The sequence below is a fragment of the Amphiura filiformis genome, chromosome 2, assembly GCF_039555335.1.
Source record: "Amphiura filiformis chromosome 2, Afil_fr2py, whole genome shotgun sequence".
Lineage (NCBI taxonomy): Eukaryota > Metazoa > Echinodermata > Ophiuroidea > Amphilepidida > Amphiuridae > Amphiura > Amphiura filiformis.
Window position 1 is genome coordinate 88,943,121 of NC_092629.1, and position 22,619 is coordinate 88,965,739.

General features: G+C 33.8%; 1 protein-coding gene across 1 annotated transcript in view; it reads left to right on the forward strand.

Moving 5' to 3' along the window:
• LOC140144478 (SHC SH2 domain-binding protein 1 homolog B-like) overlaps window positions 1-22,619 on the forward strand; it is a 74,756-nt gene that overhangs the window by 9,384 nt on the left and 42,753 nt on the right. The window contains exons 5-6 of the mRNA XM_072166290.1: window positions 1,370-1,624; window positions 21,641-21,773. Of these exons, the coding sequence (XP_072022391.1) occupies window positions 1,370-1,624; window positions 21,641-21,773 (388 nt within the window). The remainder of the gene's footprint in view (window positions 1-1,369; window positions 1,625-21,640; window positions 21,774-22,619) is intronic.

Sequence of the window (22,619 nt, forward strand, 5' to 3'; positions counted from 1 at the left end):
ATCAAACAATCATAGAAAAATTACAAATGTATGAACGAGACTGAAAGGCCAATAATGCCAGAATTGACCATATCCCCTCAACAGTAACAATGGAACAGGGGTATCTATTCTTCCGTTATTCGCCCTCCACCCCCAAGGGGAGGGAATAATTTTAGCCCTTTGGGGAAGAATTTTGTGTTTTGAAAAGAACAACAACAAAAAAGAAGTTCCAACAGGATTTAATTAGACTGCCATGAGACTACCATCTACAAAAGAATTTTAACACACTAATGTCGACTTTAACTCTCTTCACGCGTGTGTCGAATGCAGACGACATGTTGCAAACAAAATTTAAAAATTCAAAAATGTCAGAAATGTAAATTATCATGACCATATTTGGAATCAGCATGAAAAATGCATTAAAATGAGTACAAACAAGCCTAGTATTGGTTCAGTAGTTCTTAAGATAGCTCTGGATATTTTGAGAAAATATTGCAAAACTTCAACTTTTTCCGTTGAAGCGCATGGCTAGCACGCAGAGCATTAATGAACCGTTAGTCTTTCCCTTGATGCAATGGTTCAGTGCCCAGATGGTGCCATCTAGGGAAGAATAATAATTTAAGGTTTATAAAGGCAGAATAAAACTAGTCACAGGAGATCAAAGTTAAGGCCTAAACAAAATTGTTTGATTGGCATAACATAAAAAAATTAGGGTAGATTTAGAAAAAAAAAATTTAAACACACATTTTAAGCGATAAATTGCGTATGATTGCCTTGGATATTTTTTGTTTCTTTTTTTTTTTTAAATAATTTTTTTGCAAAAATGATATGAAAATATTCTAGGGTCAGGCCTGTTTTTAGGGTCAGTCGGGTTACGCCAATGAAACAATTTTTTGTAGTGCCTAATGTAAATTATGATTAACATTTTCCCTTTTGGGTCCATTTCTGTGGGATTCAGGATTGGAAAGAATCTGGGGAAGGATGTGGCCACTGTGTGATGGTAGCGTACGTGAGACAATAAAAAAAATTCCCAGGCACATAATAATATCAATGGTTCCTTTCAGTATATGACCTAATTTTGGGTGATGATGATATGACCCTGAACACCTTTTTCACCAAACCCAGTATGGGAGATAATTTTGGCAAAGATGCTGGGAAAAGTTGCAAAACCTCTGGCAATTGTGGTTAAATGTGGCATTTTTTTTGGAAAATGTGTATAGCCATGAATCAGTGGCACATGCCTACTCAAACCATTGAGGCAAAATGATGCTGTTGAGAAATTTTAAGAAAATTTTGAAAAATGACCCATTTAGTGTCTTCATTTTTTTAACATCCATGTTTCCAACCCCGTTGTTGTATTGTTACATCGCATATTTTGTTTGTTACCCAGGTATTATGATGTAAAGAATAAAACTCTATCAGCCTCGATTGCAGACAAATACACCGAAGCCATGACAGAATATCAACAGAAATACTGGCAACTGAAACTCAAGAGGGCACAATTTGATCCAGATAGCGATGCAGATGATGAGGATGAGGATGGTCCAGAAATCCCAGAAGCTGAGATGGTTGAGATGACGGAGCTTTGTGATGAGCTGGATGTGTTGATGAAGACTTTGGAGAAGTTGGAAGATCCTGTTATGAGGTAATGGGCTACCGTAACAACTTGATAGTTAGCATAATGTGCTTACTATTGAGCGCTTTTGAAAACATGAAATTGTACCGAAGTCCGGCGCTTTACCAATGGAGCCACCCGCTGAGCTAATGGGGTTGAGACAAACATTTGCAGGTTTGCTTGTTCATATATAACTATGTGTATCGATGATTTGCTCAATACCCTTTACAATTTTGTGGATGAGGCTCTTCATGTTTGCATATGTTTTAAAAGCATTCACTAGTATTAAAGCACATGTATGCTATTGCTAACTATCAAGTTTTTTGGTATTCCAGTTGATGATATGCCCCTTATGGAAGATATGGCAGTAATCTCCCAGAAAGTGGGTGTAGATTTCAAATGGAGAAACGCATTCAGGTAACCCCATAATTGAAACTCCCTGTGTGTGAAAGATTAAGGTCATATCTTCCAAAGGAGTATTTGGATTTCAATTGTAGTAACTCAATATATGGGGCCACAAGTTTGGTTTGAATAGGGAAGTATAGAAAAAAGTGGACCCATCATTATACCAACTTTCCAAGAAAATAGGATCCATTGGCATATACCTAAAGCCCAAATTTGTGGTCAAATTTAAAGCAAATTTGTACAGGGTGTAACAATAAAATTTGTACAATTTTGAATATAAAATGACACCACTATGCCGCTTATTTTTTGGTTTGATATTAATATGTCTATCAAGATAATTTCTTTAGCCACCAGATAAGCTTTGTTTCAATAAAATCGTAGGTATACAAGTGAAGATATAGCCAATTATGTAACCTAGTCTTAAAACCGCTTGGGCCACTTTTATCTAAGTGACTGAATAGAGTTGAACCATGGACCAGTTGGACGGTGCTCTTATGATAGGTTAATTTAAACAATGGGGTATTCGAAGTGGTAGAAATGATTACATAATAGAATATCTCCTTGAGTTTTTGAAAGTCACAACTAAGCCCTGACATAACAACCTCATTTACTAGAAATCGTGGCTGCAGCTCAACACCTTCAACCCCAATTCACGTTGGAAGAGCGCATTTTTATGGTTGTGACATTCGGTAGCACATGGAGTCAAGCAGAAACCATCATATTGTCTATAGCTCATTTTCAAAACTCACGTCTTCCTTCAAAAAGGCATACAATTACATATAACTATGAGAAGTACGTAAAATGTGTTGACAGAAATGCTGGCAATAGTGGTCGCCCCAGAACAGCTAGAAGCCCAGCTGAACCTAATTTCAAATTTTTATTGTTTTGTACTTATGGGTGCAAAAACTGTTCTCAGTTTAACAATGATATCTCAGGGATATGAGAAATTACTTTATTTAGAAGATAATTTGAAAGAGATTTCATGACTTTATTTATAGATTTGAAAGAAATATCATATTATTATTAGTTCATGTTAATAATATGAAGAAACACCACTCATAATTCTTTTGTGTCAGTTCTTTGACGTTCGATGCACGATAAACACAATCAACGCGGTTCAAACTTGATATACGCTAACATGGCAAAAGTGGCCCAACACGTTTTCTGGACGATTTAATTAATTGGACATAACTTTTGAACCCAAGCTAGTAAAGAAACCAACTAAACGTCTTCTTTTAGCCAAGATATCACTAATGCTATTGCATATTACATTTGTGCCGTAACTCTTTTAGTTTTTTCCTGAGAAGTCAAAATGCAATTGTACAAATTTTATTGTTACACCCTGTAGTTTTTATCAAATTGCCTGAAATTGGTCCTAAATGGAAGATATCCATACAATGAAGCAAATTTGATGTGCAAGAAAATGGCTGGAAAACATTCAAATATTCCATTGAAATCCACACTCCCCCTGTGGAAGATTGAGCTTCTTCTTCTTCTTCTTTAGATTACGGCTCAACACTCCAGGTGGAGAAAAGCGAGTCGGATATTGTGTGTGCGCTAGTGCTTGATTTGATGCTTGCTACTGGAAGTGGTTCTGTAGCTGTTGTTTAAATGCTTTTGGATCTTCTGTGCTGATGATTTGTTGTGGTAAATTATTCCAGTCTATGAGAGTCCTAGGTATGAATGAGTATTGTAGAGGGAGTATGTGTTTCAAATAAAATAGAATAGAATTTGGGTAACTGCCATTTGAAATACTGCAGTTGTGGCAGATATAGCTAGGTAAAGCCATATACAGGTGGAGTATGGGTTTCACTTTCAAAATAAGTAACCCTCATTCCATTCTGTTTTCTTAAAGATCCACAGGCGTATGGCAGACTTTAAATGAAATAGGCTATTATCATCTGCTCATTGTGTTATTAACAACAGCTAGTATCTAGCCTATATAAGGTTGGGAAAATGTAAGATTACCCAAATTTACAAATTGCGGGAAGGATGTTTTGGCATGTCAAAAGGGAAGGAACAAGAATGTGTTTGCACTTGTATGAAGAAATTGAAGACATGAAATGTTTGGACACCAAGAGGATGGCCAGGCAAGCTATTTTTGGCACATATCAGGCGCGTATCCAGGAATTCATAGACCGGGGGGCGCCAAGTAGATTTTTGTGAAATACATATATGGCATGAGCGGACTATCCGGAGGCTTATGCGACGCAGATGTTGTCTGAGGGGGATGTGCCCCCTCAGAAGTGAGAAACTTTTACAAAATGAAGACCTAATTGAAGCCATTTGGTGGACCATTTTGGCACTATTATTATGTGAGATTTTAGTTTGAAAAAGTCGAAAATTTGTGAAATGAGGGCCCAATTCATGGTCAAGTTTTCACTGTTAATGTTATTGTATAAATTATTGCTTTATAAATTTTGCTCGAAATTTTGCAAAATGAAGGCCCAATTGAAGCCATTTGGTGGGTGATTTTTGACACTATTATTTTGTACAATTTTATTATTTACTCTTACTATAGGCCTAATTATCAAGTTATTGCCTAAAACATATACACGCGTCCAATACAGTAGCGAAAACGGCCACAGAGTTGTTTATCCATACGCACAGGGGGGTTAGGACATTTTGCTAAATGAAGGTCGAATTAAAGCCATTTTGGTGCATCCTTTGTACACTCATTTTAACAATATTATATGCCCGGAACTCAATTTGCAAAGTTTTATAGGCCTATTATAAGATGTGAGACTCGCAATTACTAAAGCATGCATGCATGGATAGATCATGTTGATGTTGAGCATTGACAGTGAGTCCGTCTTAATTAGGCCTACTTTGGTGAAAAATGTGACGGGTGATCGGTGGGCCCGCACTGCCCCCGCAGTACTTATTTTCACATACTTTTGGGCCGAGGACTCGTCTTCAAGCAATGTCTAAATCATTACAGGCCACATAGGCCTATTATATACTTCCGATTGACCCGACTTTGTTTTTTTTTAGACATGTGCAATTTAACCTTTCCTCACCTCTCCTCTCCTCAGGCTTCTCTCCTCTCCTCTCCTCTCCTCATCTAAAACTTTAGTTTGAAAAAGCCTAAAATTTGCGAAAAGACGGCCCAATTTGAAGCCATTTGTGGACAAGTTTTGAAAGTATTACTTTATAATTATGTGCCCATGAAGTTGCGCATACAGAGGCCAGGGGGTGTCTGAGGGTGATGTGCCCCCTCAGAAGTGAGAAAATTTTGCAAAATGAAGATATAATTGAAGCCATTTGTTGGACTATATTTGCACTATTATTGTGTAAAATTTAAGTTTGAAAGGGCCGAAAATTTGCCAAATGACATGCAAATTGAAGCCATTCGTGGACAAGTTTTGACCTTTATTGTATAAATTACCCGGTATTGCTTTACATGTAAACATAAGGCCTCTCTCACGCAATGGGGTGTCTCAGGGGAATGTGAGGGGGAATATCAGAAGTGAGAAAATTTTGCAAAATGAAGACCTAATTGATGCCATTTGGTGGACCATTTTGGCAATATTATTGTGTAAAATTTTTAGTTTGAAAAAGCCGAAAATATAAAATTTGCGAAATGAAGCCATTTTTTTCACTGTTTTTGTATTTCATCAAGTACTGAGTGTTAAATATACAGAGATAAGCGAAAACGGACAGTTGTTTATATACATGCAGACGGTGTCTGAGGGGGATGTTCCTCCTGAGAAGTTTTGAAATTTTGTAAAATGAAGGTCCAATTGAAGCCATTTGGTGCATCATTTTACACTATAATACTCAGTATATCATTGCTTTTTAAAACAAAAAAGGGCCCGAACTCAATTTGTAAAATTTTAAATGTTACAGTTTAGGCCTAAGACTTGAGATTCGCAATAAAATCCTGCATGGATCGATGTTGAATTGAAGTCAGCATGGAGTCCGTCTTAGGCCTACTTTGGTGACAAAATGTGACGGGCCCTATCTGCTTTTGGGCAGAGGACCCACCTTCAAGAAATGCCGAAAATAATCACAGACCTTATAGATTGACCCGACTGCGGTTTAGGCATGGGCCTACTTATACGTGCAATTTAACCTTTCCTCTGCTCCTTTTCTCCCCTTTCTCTTCTTTTTTCTCTTTTTTTCCTCTTTCTCTTCTCTTCTCTCCTTTCCTCCTTTTTTAGGAGGAACTTGGAACTTGGCTGGGCCCGCAGCCCCCCTGAATCCGCGCCTGAACGGTATGTACAAGTAGTACATGTAATAACTGCTCAAAAATGCTCAAAACATCATATTTGCCCGCCCCAGGCCCAAGCAATTTATGCCATAGGCCTACAAGTCTGCGGGCAAGTGTGCTCTCAAATTGCCAGCGTGCTCGGAAAGTAGGGCCCCTATCACAGAATATAGGCTAGCATAGGGCTATAGTCGAATTTAATACGCATAAGGCCTAAATTGAAGCCTGCAAATTAATGTCCCGTTCTGCTAGTTCGATCTCTCCTTTCTCTTTCTTCCCCTCCCTCCCTCCTTCCGTCTCTCTCTCTCTCGCTCTCTTTTTTTTTTTGTACCGGGGGCGCCCGTTCAAAAAGGGCTAAATACGCTACTGCATATAATTCACAAATTTTACCTGCCCTGTAAGAATATTGTAGAAGGGCTAAAGTAACTACTGTTTTATTAAAATATGGGAATATGGTGTCAATTTTGCTTTATTTCTTGTTTAGAAAATATATATCATAAGCTTTAAAATTGTATATCATTTGACTTCAAACGATATCCAGAAGCGGAGTCATGGTTTGTTGAACTTTGCTTCTTCAACAAAATCATATACCTTTTTCGGTTCTACATGTGTCTCTTTTCCCACATTGCTGGTAATAAATATCAAACAGTCATAATTGGCAGCCATTTCAAATCATCCCCAAGTCAACAAGGTTCAAGAATGTACTCTGCATTATGGGAACTTATGGAAACCACAGGCAATCATAAACACAGCAGAATGGAGATCAGTCTGTCTGCCGCTGAGCTGTCAACAGGGTTCGCAGGTTTTTGCCGCAGGTGGAAAAACCGTGGTTTTAACCGCTTGGCAAAAATTATTGTGATTTATAATTAAAAAAGTGATTTATAGTTCAATTTTTTCATCTCAACACAAAATTATTAAGTTACAAAAATCATTTCCTGAGTGTAACAAGGCCAGATTTTGTAATTATAAGTAACATGATATTAAGAAATTAAAGATATGCATGTTTATTGCTCAAGTGCATTTAACCGAAATGTGGCATATATCAGATTCAAAACTTTTTCATTTTAAGGATTTGATGAGAAAACTAGAGCGATAACCGCACCATAGCTGAACCATGTGGCTTCAGCAGTATATTGTGGTAGGCCTATACCACTGTCACCCGGAGTCTGTAATGGACATAATCTCGAAATGCAGGTATGACCACCCGAGTGGTGTTAATGAAAGAATAAAAGTAAAGAATATAAAAGTAAAGAATATAAAATAAACTAGAGCAAGTGTGCCCTTTGCAAGGGCACGAGGTAAGTTAGGCGGATGACTGTGACGGTCTGATCAAGCAGCAATACTGTGCAGGATAGTATTAATTTTAATAAGACTGTTTCATTAATTGCCGTCTTGATCGTGAGAAGCTGGCATTTTGAAAACTTGACTTTTGACCTCTGTATGACCCCCTTAATGACCTTAAATGAATTTTAAAATATTTAAAACATGTTAAGAATGTCATAAGGATCATTGCATTTAAATTTCAGGTCAATTGAAGCATTTTGAAAACTTGACCTTTGACCCCTTTATTGCCCCTTAATGACCTTAAATGAATTTTAAAATATTTTCAACATGTTAAGAATGTCATAAGGATCATTGCATTTAAATTTCAGCTCAATCGGAGCATTTTAGAAAACTTGACCTTTGACCCCTTTATTGCCCCTTAATGACCTTAAATGAATTTTAAAATATTTTCAACATGTTTAGAATGTCATAAGGATCATTGCATTTAAATTTCAGCTCAATCAGAGCATTTTGGAAAACTTGACCTTTGACCCCTTTATTGACCCCTTAATGACCTTAAATGAATCTTAAAATATTTTTTAAATGGTTAGAATGTCATAAGGATCATTGCATTTAAATTTCAGCTCAATTGGAGCATTTTGAGAACCTTGACCTTTGACCCCTTTATGATCCCTTAATGACCTTAAATAAATTTTTAAATGTTTAAAACATGTTTAGAATGTCACAAGGATCATTGCATTTAAATTTAAGCTCAATCGGCGCATTTTCAGTTAAAATGACCTTTTTTGACCCCTGTGACCCCTGGATGAGCTCCAGCATTTGGAAATATTTTTATTATATTCTTTATGTTTTACTCTTTCATATGACACCACTCATGGGGTCATACCTTCGTGGCATTTAGAGATATGTCCATTTCAGACCAAATGGTTAGTCAGTAAGCTACAATCAAGTGCAAATTTCCCTGGGACACTTGTTCATATTTCGCGCCCTCTGTTCAATAAAACCGGTCATATGAAGTTCACCATGTGATATTTTATTTGTATAGTTTCCAACCTATTTCGAATCCTCCTCCCCACCAACCAATGTTGGAGCAAAAATATAGGCCATTTAAAAAATGAGGCGTTTGGTATACAACATTGAATAAGGGGTGCGGGAGGGTCATTGAACTATGAAAGTGTCCCAGCAAATTTGCACTTGATTGTATAGGGGATGCGAAAAAATAATCTATTCATATCAATAAAATCGCCATAACTCTCGAACGCGTTGCTCGATTTTCATAATTTTTTCAGTGATGTCAAGATAATTTCATTATGCATTTCATGATTAGCCAATTTTTAAAAATGTATTAAAATAAACATTTTTTTTAAATATCAAACCCTGCAATGCATGCATTTTTCAAGGAATATTTGACACATTGATTGCTTATATTAGAGTGGACATATAAATTCCCCTTTGGAAGAATTTACAAACATAATAAAAGCAAACCAAATAAGAAATTAAGAAAATATAGAAATAAATAGAACAGAATCATGATGTTTGTCTCATCATTGACCTTTCAAACTCATTACCCTATTTCAAATGCTATTATCGGAATGCACGTTAAACTCTTTAATATAGGCCTTCAACTACCCATCACAGACACGCTAATTCAACGTAACAATGCCATGCCAAAAGTGTATATACAATTATATACAATTACACATTTTAAATGTGCTTATTATTGGTATTCAAAGATAAAAAAGAGATAAAGAGCAGGATTTAAAAGTAAACATATCGCCGACAATGAGCTTTGAACCGTAGCCCTCATGATCAGAAGGCAGTAAGCAAACCACTACACTATGGTTGAGCTGTTGTTATTCATGCGAATTTATTTATAACAAGGATAACAAGAATTAATGACGCAATAACGGTCTACCAGAATAATATAACTTAAAAAGTAATATATATTTATTTAACATTATGGTAGACCGTGCTCATTTGGCTTAAATGGAGGAATAATTACCAATAAACATATCAAAGTTAGTAAGGTATGTATAATGTGACCGTGTATATTCAAAATATACGTTAGATAAATGCTGAATACGACCAAAACATGAGTTTTAATGAATGATTTCATTGGATCGAAGCTCGATAACACAATACAGTAGCATTGCAATGATAGGATTAAATACGCTGAAATCGAGTGCAATTGTCATCAGTCTCCCGGTGGCATATAGTTACTGGCCTTGCTTCTCGCCCCCGAGTTCTCGAGTTCGAATCCATGTAATGCTATTTTTCTTTCTTTCTTTTTTTATTCTTTTTGTCTTTCTTTCTTTCTTTCTTTCTTTTTCTTTCTTTCTTTTTCTTTCTTTCTTTATTTTTCTTTTTTCTTTTTTCCTTTATGTTGCCAATTTACATTTACCAATGAACTAAAGGGAAACAATTGTTTTGTTTTATGATTTTTTTGGTTATTTCAGTAGGTGTTTTTAACTGATTGTACTCTATATTTCCAATATGATTTAATTTTGATTAGTTTTAAATTGTTTTAAAAGTGAATTTTGAGATAATGCGCTTATAATAGCAATCATGTGTCAAATATGCCTTAAATAATGCATACATTACAGCGTTTTGATACCTAAAAATATTTAGTTTGACAAAAAATGACAATTAAAGTAACCAAAAAATGCCCAATGTTATTTGTTTGAAATTAGTGAAAATATCATGTCAATCGAGCAACGCGTTTGCGATTTATAGTTATTTTACAGAAAGTAATAGATTTTTTTCTGTCTTATTCAATACAATCAAGTGCAAATTTCCCTGGGACACTTGTTCATATTTCGCGCCCTCTGTTCAATAAAACCGGTCATATGAAGTTCACCATGTGATATTTTATTTGTATAGTTTCCAACCTATTTCGAATCCCCTCCTCCCCACCAACCAATGTTGGAGCAAAAATATAGGCCATTTAAAAATGAGGCGTTTGGTATACAACATTGAATAAGGGTGCGGAGGGTCATTGAACTATGAAAGTGTCCCAGCAAATTTGCACTTGATTGTATAGGGGATGCGAAAAAATAATCTATTCATATCAATAAAATCGCCATAACTCTCGAACGCGTTGCTCGATTTTCATAATTTTTCAGTGATGTCAAGATAATTTCATTATGCATTTCATGATTAGCCAATTTTTTAAAAATGTATTAAAATAAACATTTTTTTTAAATATCAAACCCTGCAATGCATACATTTTTCAAGGAATATTTGACACATTGATTGCTTATATTAGAGTGGACATATAAATTCCCCTTTGGAAGAATTTACAAACATAATAAAAGCAAACCAAATAAGAAATTAAGAAAATATAGAAATAAATAGAACAGAATCATGATGTTTGTCTCATCATTGACCTTTCAAACTCATTACCCTATTTCAAATGCTATTATCGTACTGCCCGTTAAACGGTTTAATATAGGGCTTGAACTTCCCATCACAGCCACGCTAATCCAACATAACAATACCATGCCAAAAAGTGTATATACAATTATATACAATTACACATTTTAAATGTGCTTATTATTGGTATTCAAAGATAAAAAGAGATAAAGAGCAGGATTTAAAAGTAAACATATCGCCGACAATGAGCTTTGAACCGTAGCCCTCATGATCAGAAGGCAGTAAGCAAACCACTACACTATGGTTGAGCTGTTGTTATTCATGCGAATTTATTTATAACAAGGATACCCTGGCAGAAATTTGATATAGTTTTGATAGTATCAAAATTGTATCAAAATTGTATCAAAAAGTACTGTATCGAAAGTGTATCAAATTGGGACGTTTTTGATATATATCAAAAATGTATCAAAATATATCAAATTGTATCAAAATATATCAAATTGTATCAAAACATATCAAAAAGTATCAAATTGTATCAAATCATATCAACTTTGATACAATTTGATACTTTCAAGATTTTGATACAGTTTTGATACTTGCAAAAATTTGATACGATTTGATACACTTGAAAGATTTTGATACAATTTGATACACTTGAAAGATTTTGATACGATTTGATACACTTGCAAAATTTTGATACGATTTGATACACTTGAAAGAATTTGATACACTTTGATACACTTGAAAGATTTTGATACAATTTGATACACTGGAAAGATTTTGATACGATTTGATACACTTGCACAATTTTGATACGATTTGATACACTTGAAAGAATTTGATACAATTTGATACACTTGAAAGATTTTGATACGATTTGATACACTTGATTGTTCAACAGCCAGTTTTTTTTGATACACTATATTTTGATACTAGCTGATATCATATGATAACAGGATGTATTCCAAGTGTATCAAAAACTAATGCATCTATTTATACTTTCTTGAAGCAGCGTAACCCCATCAATGAAACGCTGATCTTCCTTGGGGCCCTATCAAAATCTGTATCAAAATTATATAAAAATAGATTGTGATTACGGCAATAACATCATACATTATACCCTGCTGCACTTACAGAATTGAATAAATTAAATACGGTACTGCAAACATAAATTATGTATCAGCTCTCTGTAATATACATGACATCTTGGTTTATTCAAATTAACCATTTAAATAAAATCTTTCTGGGGCTGGAGTCTGACCCCTCATATCTGACAAAACTCATTTAAAACCAATGTCAGTGATACAGTGTTCAGTCTACACATCTTAAAATGCATTTGCGATTTAAACAGCATTGACAATAGGTAGTCCAGAACACTCTTACATATGTATTTATGTCGGAGTTTCTTAATTATTTTATTTACATTTTCATGTTTTTAACTCGACATTGTGGCCCCGATCTTCATGATATACATGTACCCATATTTTCATGATTGTGGGAAAAATAGTCTTAAAGTTTGTCACTCATATTCCTTATTAAAAAACGGCATCCCTAATGAAAAGTTCTGAATCTGATGAATCCATTTTCCACAATTAAGACTGTGAGAAAAACAGTCTTTAAATTTATGTTTTTCATGTTTTGTCATCAATTGGAGGCATTTATTTTTTGCATATCTATCTTCGTCACTGTTTTGCAGGGCTGGTAAATGTATTCTATCATCATTCATGTCCCATTGTAGTTTGCAGAGCTTGGGTCCCATTTCAGCAGCAACTGAAAGAAAATTGTACATAAAATTACGAATTAGTTTAACTTAAAAATTAACAAAATTAATATTTTATTGCCACTTACACATCTGGCCATTTTCCAAAACAACTGAAAAAATATTTTTGTGTCGTGAGAAATTCATAATCATCAAGGGTCTATGGTTAGCCAGGTATTTCCACATCACTTTTTAGAGTCCGCCAGAGAAGGATACAAACATACATGTAGAGTACTGTCTTAACTTAACCCCTCCCCCTTTTTTCCCCTTAATTTTTATATAAAAACTGAGATTTTTGGTATTGGCATAAAGCTCATATTTTACTCGTTAACATTAGTAAAATACGGTAATACTAAAATTTATCGCCTGAGATAAATTTCGTTTAGTGCATAATCTGCAATATTCTGCATATCCTGTGAGGCATTGTTAACACACGTTTTGCTTCTCATCAAAACTGCGCAAACAAGCTTAAGCAACTCAAAATTTGGAAACAATAATTTTAATGGTACATTTTTTTTGTAAAGCCTCAATATGTACACTGTATAGAAATAAGAATACAAAATATTTTACCATGTCCCTTCCTTTAAGTTTTGACTTTTAAAAGCTAAATTGCACTAGCAGTAGTGGTTTTAATATTTAGAAGCAAAAATGTGTTTCACAGAATCACAGTGGACGAGAACCGTAAGTATATCAGACTTAAAATTTCACTGGGATTTATGAGAAAAATAAAAAGATTTTTTTCAGATTCAAAATTTTGATAAAGCGGTTTTAAATACCGTGTACCTTTGGTAATCCTCCAGACTACAGTATAGTGATTTATATGTTGGTGTTTGGTGTTGCGACAGGTATGGAACTTCATGGTTGCATATACCTGTATGAAAAAAAAATAATTAAAATTAAAATGGTATTTGACAATCTAGTCTCTTATCATAAGTGTTGGCCTTTTGGTTCGTGGAGACTGGAGAGACAGTCATTTTACTGGGTCAGTCCCTCTCAAATCACCAAATGGGTTGGCTGGTCACCATCTCAGATTTTGTTTAAAATCACTTACATGTATACCATAGCCCTATGTGCCCAATGAACACATTTCAAACGGTAGGTCTCAACTCCTTGTCGTTTCCGAGAACCGGCCTATTCAAAATTGGGTCAGACCCCCCCCCCCCTTTTTGCACATGCGCGTAGAGACCTACCATTTGAAATGTGTTCATTTGGCACATACATGTAGGGCTATGATATAAGTGATTTTAAACAAAACCTGAGAGGGTGACCAGCGAACCTTTTGTGAAAACTAGGTGATTTGAGATGGACTGACCCTACTCATTATTCTAAAAAGAGCATCTCAATTGCAGACCATGCACATAGCATTTTTTTTTGCCTTTATTATTTTTAAAGCAATTATTATTATTAAAGCCATTTAATGCAGGGCTGTCAACTCTCACGCATTGGGTCACTTTCTCACGGCCTCACTCCATACAACCCCCCACCCCCTTACATATTCTAGGGCTGCTGTGGCTCAAATAATCACTGGTCAAAATGAACATTGTAGTCGGCAAATCCTGGTACGGCTGTCTCACGCCAAGCAATTCCAAAAAGTTGACAGCCCTGTTTAATGTGTGATTTGCTCCACAGTGACATCAATATTTCTTGAATTTATACTTTTTTGCATGATTTTAACGCCCAGTGGTACATCCTAGCCCCTTTTATATCACATGAAAGACAAAGTCAAGACAAAGCACGTTTGTGTGCTTATCATGTTAATCAATTCCCGGTTTTATACAGAGTATGATGATTCTCATTTGCGAGAATCAGCTTCTCATGCAGTAAAGTCTGATTCTGAAGCGACTTGTATGTTTTTGATTCTCGCAAATTGGCATGAAATTGAGGCCCTGCTTAAAGCTCCAGAAGAGCTATTCAATGTTCTCCTGCAAAAGAAAAAAGACATGTCCCTGTCCCTGAATTTATATAATTTAAATATGTAAATATTAAATTATCATTATTTAAAATTACCGTAATCAAAATGTCGATCAACACTGTGCCGCGACTGCTGACCTTGATGAGCAGAAGTGTAGTATCGTAGCACCACTGCAATGTGACTGCATTGTACGTCTGTGTGATGACTGTAGCTTTATGCACATGTTCATGTGTTTTAAGCTTACATCTAGATAGTCATCTTACATCTTCTTCTCGATCTTCCTTCCAAGTTCCAATAACAGCTCTCAGTTGTCATGGTTGTTTGAGAATAAATGCACAATGGCCATAGAAACTAACACAGTGACTTTTGATGTGGAAATTACCTCCATAACAATTATTATTTTCGAAAAGTTTTGCAGAGCTCTGTATAAACCGTTTATTTCATACTGGCTGCCATTTTAAAAACTGTACAAAAAAATTCCTTTAAAAGGGGATGGTTAGCTACATCAGAGTTTTCTGGACATATGGGAAGGAATACTTGTAGAGTAATCAGCAATGTCAGAGAAAAAGATTCTCAGGGGCTGCAAGATGGGATAATTCAATATTAGTAGCACCCTCCCCCCAAAAGGGGGGGGGGCAATATTTAAAAAAATTGCATTAAAAACCAAAGTTTGAATAAAAAAAGAAGAGCTTTTAAAAACCAAAAAATAATAAAAATATAAATAAATGGTTGCATTTTTTTAAATTTATTTATATTTTTTATTATTATTATTTTTGTGTATTAAAAAAAGTGTGTGGGGGTGGGGAGCAATTCTGTTCAAAAAAATCAGAATAAAAATGATTTTGCATTAAATTTTTTTAGAAATAAAAAGAATTCGAAAAAAAGAGCATTAAACATAAACAAAAAAAAAGAATAAATAAATAAATGAAAAAAAAAAAAAAAAATGAAATTTATGATAACAGAAGGAAAAAAAAAACTGAAGAAATTATTTTGTATAAAGAGAAACAAAAGAATTCCAAACCAAAAAAAAGAGCGCATTAAACAACACAAAATATCATAAAATAAAATAAATAATAAAAATAGTAAATAAATAAAATGAAACAAAAATAAAGTAAAATAAAATTAATTAGACCTTTTTTGTATTATAAAAAATGGGGGGGGTTGGTAGGTTGAAAAAATCCAGAAGAAAAAAATAAAAAATGAAGACATTTGTTTGGCATAGATAGAAATAAAAGAATTAATTCTGAACAAAAAAAAAAGATAGCTGTTCAGTGTTTACCAATCAAATCCTTTATAATTATGTTCATGCATGTATATTCCTTGTTTTTTTTGGTGTTTTTTTTAATTATTTTTTTGGCAAAATTGCATCAAAAATGGAAAGTTTTGTAATTTCAGGGTTTTACTGGAGGAACAGTAGGGGAAGAGTTCGACTGGGGGCATTTCCCCCATGCCTGTGTGGGACGATAAACACACTTCCATGCTTTAATGTTTATAATTTAATGTCCAAATCCCTGTGCATGCTCATCAATGTTTAATGTAAAAAAAACTAGTTTGATAGCCATTTCAGTAACACAATTTTCAAAGTTCAATTTGATACATTTTGATATTGTCATTTCTATAGCAAAATATTCAAAGTCCAATTTGATACAATTTTGATATAGCAATTTATGTAACAAAATGTTCTAAGTCCAATTTGATATGATTTTGATACAGAAATTTTTTTCAAAGTTCAATTTGATATGATTTTGATACAGAAATTTTTTTCAAAGTCCAATTTGATATGATTTTGATACAGAAATTTTTTATCAAAGTCCAATTTGATACAATTTGATATGATTTTGATACAGAAAAATTTGTCAAAGTCCAATTTGATACAATTTGATATGATTTTGATACAAAAAAAATTTCAAAGTCCAATTTGATACACTTTGATATAGATTTGATACTATCAAATTCATATCAAAAACAATTTGATACAGTTTTGATATACTGAAACTATATCAAAACTGTATCAAATCAGGATTTGATACAGTTTTGATACATATTTGATATGAATTTGATATAGTTATTTCTGCAAGGGTAACAAGAATTAATGACGCAATAACGGTCTACCAGAATAATATAACTTAAAAAGTAATATATATTTATTTAACATTATGGTAGACCGTGCTCATTTGGCTTAAATGGAGGAATAATTACCAATAAACATATCAAAGTTAGTAAGGTATGTATAATGTGACCGTGTATATTCAAAATATACGTTAGATAAATGCTGAATACGACCAAAACATGAGTTTTAATGAATGATTTCATTGGATCGAAGCTCGATAACACAATACAGTAGCATTGCAATGATAGGATTAAATACGCTGAAATCGAGTGCAATTGTCATCAGTCTCCGGTGGCATATAGTTACTGGTGGCCTTGCTTCTCGCCCCGAGATCTCGAGTTCGAATCCATGTAATGCTATTTTTCTTTCTTTCTTTTTATTCTTTTTGTCTTTCTTTCTTTCTTTCTTTCTTTTTTCTTTCTTTTCTTTCTTTCTTTCTTTCTTTCTTTTTTTCTTTTTTCTTTTTTCCTTTATGTTGCCAATTTACATTTACATTTACCAATGAACTAAAGGGAAACAATTGTTTTGTTTTATGATTTTTTTTGGTTATTTCAGTAGGTGTTTTTAACTGATTGTACTCTATATTTCCAATATGATTTAATTTTGATTAGTTTTAAATTGTTTTAAAAGTGAATTTTGAGATAATGCGCTTATAATAGCAATCATGTGTCAAATATGCCTTAAATAATGCATACATTACAGCGTTTTGATACCTAAAAATATTTAGTTTGACAAAAATGACAATTAAAGTAACCAAAACATGCTAATGTTATTTGTTTGAAATTAGTGAAAATATCATGTCAATCGAAAGCGTTTATGAAGTTATGGTAATTTTACTGAAAGTAATAGATTATTTTTGTCTTCTTCAATACATGTATAGGGGATGCGAAAAAATAATCTATTCATATCAATAAAATCGCCATAACTCTCGAACGCGTTGCTCGATTTTCATAATTTTTTCAGTGATGTCAAGATAATTTCATTATGCATTTCATGATTAGCCAATTTTAAAAATGTATTAAAATAAACATTTTTTTAAATATCAAACCCTGCAATGCATGCATTTTTCAAGGAATATTTGACACATTGATTGCTTATATTAGAGTGGACATATAAATTCCCCTTTGGAAGAATTTACAAACATAATAAAAGCAAACCAAATAAGAAATTAAGAAAATATAGAAATAAATAGAACAGAATCATGATGTTTGTCTCATCATTGACCTTTCAAACTCATTACCCTATTTCAAATGCTATTATCGGAATGCACGTTAAACTCTTTAATATAGGCCTTCAACTACCCATCACAGACACGCTAATTCAACGTAACAATGCCATGCCAAAAAGTGTATATACAATTATATACAATTACACATTTTAAATGTGCTTATTATTGGTATTCAAAGATAAAAAAGAGATAAAGAGCAGGATTTAAAAGTAAACATATCGCCGACAATGAGCTTCGAACCGTAGCCCTCATGATCTGAAGGCAGTAAGCAAACCACTACACTATGGTTGAGCTGTTGTTATTCATGCGAATTTATTTATAACAAGGATAACAAGAATTAATGACTTAATAACGGTCTACCAGAATAATATAACTTAAAAAGTAATATATATTTATTTAACATTATGGATTCTCTGGATCCTCGCATTTAATATTTAATGTCTCATATTGACTGATGTCATGCTATGACACAGCAGATAGGCCGCCCTCTCTAATTATATTTAACATTATGGTAGACCGTGCTCATTTGGCTTAAATGGAGGAATAATTACCAATAAACATATCAAAGTTAGTAAGGTATGTATAATGTGACCGTGTATATTCAAAATATACGTTAGATAAATGCTGAATACGACCAAAACATGAGTTTTAATGAATGATTTCATTGGATCGAAGCTCGATAACACAATACAGTAGCATTGCAATGATAGGATTAAATACGCTGAAATCGAGTGCAATTGTCATCAGTCTCCGGTGGCATATAGTTACTGGCCTTGCTTCGCCCCGAGATCTCGAGTTCGAATCCATGTAATGCTATTTTTCTTTCTTTCTTTTTTATTCTTTTTGTCTTTCTTTCTTTTTCTTTCTTTTTTCTTTTTTCTTTCTTTTTTTTCTTTCTTTCTTTCTTTCTTTTTTTTCTTTTTTCTTTTTTCCTTTATGTTGCCAATTTACATTTACATTTACCAATGAACTAAAGGGAAACAATTGTTTTGTTTTATGATTTTTTTGGTTATTCTCAGTAGGTATTTTTAACTGATTGTACTCTATATTTCCAATATGATTTAATTTTGATTAGTTTTAAATTGTTTTAAAAGTGAATTTTGAGATAATGCGCTTATAATAGCAATCATGTGTCAAATATGCCTTAAATAATGCATACATTACAGCGTTTTGATACCTAAAAATATTTAGTTTGACAAAAATGACAATTAAAGTAACCAAAAATGCCCAATGTTATTTGTTTGAAATTAGTGAAAATATCATGTCAATCGTGCAACGTGTTTGCGAGTTATGTTAATTTTACTGAAAGTAATAGATTATTTTTTGTCTTCTTCAATACAATCAAGTGCAAATTTCCCTGGGACACTTGTTCATATTTCGCCCTCTGTTCAATAAAACCGGTCATATGAAGTTCACCATGTGATATTTTATTTGTATAGTTTCCAACCTATTTCGAATCCCTCCTCCCCACCAACCAATGTTGGAGCAAAAATATAAGCCATTTAAAAAATGAGGCGTTTGGTATACAACATTGAATAAGGGGTGCGGGGAGGGTCATTGAACTATGAAAGTGTCCCAGCAAATTTGCACTTGATTGTATAGGGGATGCGAAAAAATAATCTATTCATATCAATAAAATCGCCATAACTCTCGAACGCGTTGCTCGATTTTCATAATTTTTCAGTGATGTCAAGATAATTTCATTATGCATTTCATGATTAGCCAATTTTTAAAAAATGTATTAAAATAAACATTTTTTTTAAATATCAAACCCTGCAATGCATGCATTTTTCAAGGAATATTTGACACATTGATTGCTTATATTAGAGTGGACATATAAATTCCCCTTTGGAAGAATTTACAAACATAATAAAAGCAAACCAAATAAGAAATTAAGAAAATATAGAAATAAATAGAACAGAATCATGATGTTTGTCTCATCATTGACCTTTCAAACTCATTACCCTATTTCAAATGCTATTATCGGAATGCACGTTAAACTCTTTAATATAGGCCTTCAACTACCCATCACAGACACGCTAATTCAACGTAACAATGCCATGCCAAAAGTGTATATACAATTATATACAATTACACATTTTAAATGTGCATATTATTGGTATTCAAAGATAAAAAAGAGATAAAGAGCAGGATTTAAAAGTAAACATATCGCCGACAATGAGCTTCGAACCGTAGCCCTCATGATCAGAAGGCAGTAAGCAAACCACTACACTATGGTTGAGCTGTTGTTATTCATGCGAATTTATTTATAACAAGGATAACAAGAATTAATGACTTAATAACGGTCTACCAGAATAATATAACTTAAAAAGTAATATATATTTATTTAACATTATGGTAGACCGTGCTCATTTGGCTTAAATGGAGGAATAATTACCAATAAACATATCAAAGTTAGTAAGGTATGTATAATGTGACCGTGTATATTCAAAATATACGTTAGATAAATGCTGAATCTGACCAAAACATGAGTTTTAATGAATGATTTCATTGGATCAAGCTCGATAACACAATACAGTAGCATTGCAATGATAGGATTAAATACGCTGAAATCGAGTGCAATTGTCATCAGTCTCCCGGTGGCATATAGTTACTGGCCTTGCTTCTCGCCCCGAGATCTCGAGTTCGAATCCATGTAATGCTATTTTTCTTTCTTTCTTTTTATTCTTTTGTCTTTCTTTCTTTCTTTCTTTCTTTTTCTTTCTTTTTCTTTCTTTCTTTCTTTCTTTCTTTTTTTTCTTTTTCTTTTTCCTTTATGTTGCCAATTTACATTTACATTTACCAATGAACTAAAGGGAAACAATTGTTTTGTTTTATGATTTTTTTGGTTATTTCAGTAGGTGTTTTTAACTGATTGTACTCTATATTTCCAATATGATTTAATTTTGATTAGTTTTAAATTGTTTTAAAAGTGAATTTTGAGATAATGCGCTTATAATAGCAATCATGTGTCAAATATGCCTTAAATAATGCATATATTACAGCGTTTTGATACCTAAAAATATTTAGTTTGACAAAAATGACAATTAAAGTAACCAAAAATGCCCAATGTTATTTGTTTGAAATTAGTGAAAATATCATGTCAATCGAGCAAGCGCGTTTATGAGTTATGGTAATTTTACTGAAAGTAATAGATTATTTTTGTCTTCTTCAATACAATCAAGTGCAAATTTCCTGGGACACTTGTTCATATTTCGCGCCCTCTGTTCAATAAAACCGGTCATATGAAGTTCACCATGTGATATTTTATTTGTATAGTTTCCAACCTATTTCGAATCCCTCCTCCCCACCAACCAATGTTGGAGCAAAAATATAGGCCATTTAAAAATGAGGCGTTTGGTATACAACATTGAATAAAGGGGTGCGGGAGGGTCATTGAACTATGAAAGTGTCCCAGCAAATTTGCACTTGATTGTAGTAACTTAGTAAGTAAGCTAGTAAGTAAGCTAGTAAGTAAGCTAGTAACATTCACTCTTATAGGCTGATACCATTTCATGGTTCAGCAAAAATTATGTTGAATGATTCATTAAAAGTTGTGTGCTGCTGTTTATGAGCTTTCTGTGTTATTTTTTAATACTTTAGTGACTATATGTGAGTTTTTGCCTGTTTAAACCAGGCAAAAACTGGAAAAAACCGGCAACAGCAAAAACAAGTTTTTGCTGGCAAAAACCAAACCCTGGCTGTCAAAGCAGCATATTTTGTTTGCTAGATCACATTGTTTTCCTATGTTTATACTACCATGCAGGGCTATTGTTATGAAAGGATCTGCTAAGAAGAAAGACAAGAAAAAGAGATCCTCTGAAGATCGCCACTCCCGTCCTAACCAGGAGGTCTTCACACACCTTGTGGCAGAGAAACTGACAATGGGAATGATCAAGGTAGGAGTTTCTTTGAGTTCCATAATAAAATTATTATAGCGATTTTTTTTTTAAATCCTTGTTGGCCAGAAAAAAAAGGATAGAAAATGGGAAAATAAAAGAAAAAAGAAAAAATTCCTGGTCGCGAAACTTTCTGTCATCTTGAAACGACTGGGAAGTGAGATTAACCCTGCTTGAAAGAAACATCATCCTGATGTTGTGGAGCAAAGTTCACATATTCTTGGATTCCTTGTCCGTACTCATTTTGTAATATGTGTGTTTAGAACTGCACCCATCTGAATGATGTTGAAATGGCGACTTAATTTTTCCACGGCGTGACAAGTGTCCGGAAAAAATTCAGTCCAAACCATACGTCGAAAGTATCTTACTATAATTTGCCTAATTAGCTACTTGCGGTTCCGCCATTATGCACTATGTGCGGGAGAGCCTCGAACTGGCAGCATACATGAAAGGAAGAATTATGTAACCTTACACAGAACGTTATGACTAGTTCAATTCCCATTCATGTATGCTGCCAGTTCGAGGCTCTCCCGCACATAGTGCATAATGGCGGAACCTGCAAAGTAGCTTAATGTTGTATGCTTGTATGTATGTATGCGGGGGTGTATGTATGTGTGTAAAAGGCTCCGTCAGTTTTAATCCGAGTCTCGCCAAATTCGCACGGGGGATGCAGAAAAATACGGGGAGTGTCGTAAGCTACCTTCGGTCGAAATCGGAGCTCGAAGGTCAAAGGTCAAATTTTAAACTTGGTCCGATTGGGCTGTAATTCATACAGGAGATCAAGGAAAATACGGGAGTGTCTAAGCTACCTTGGTCGAAATCGGAGGTCAAAGGTCAAATTTTAAA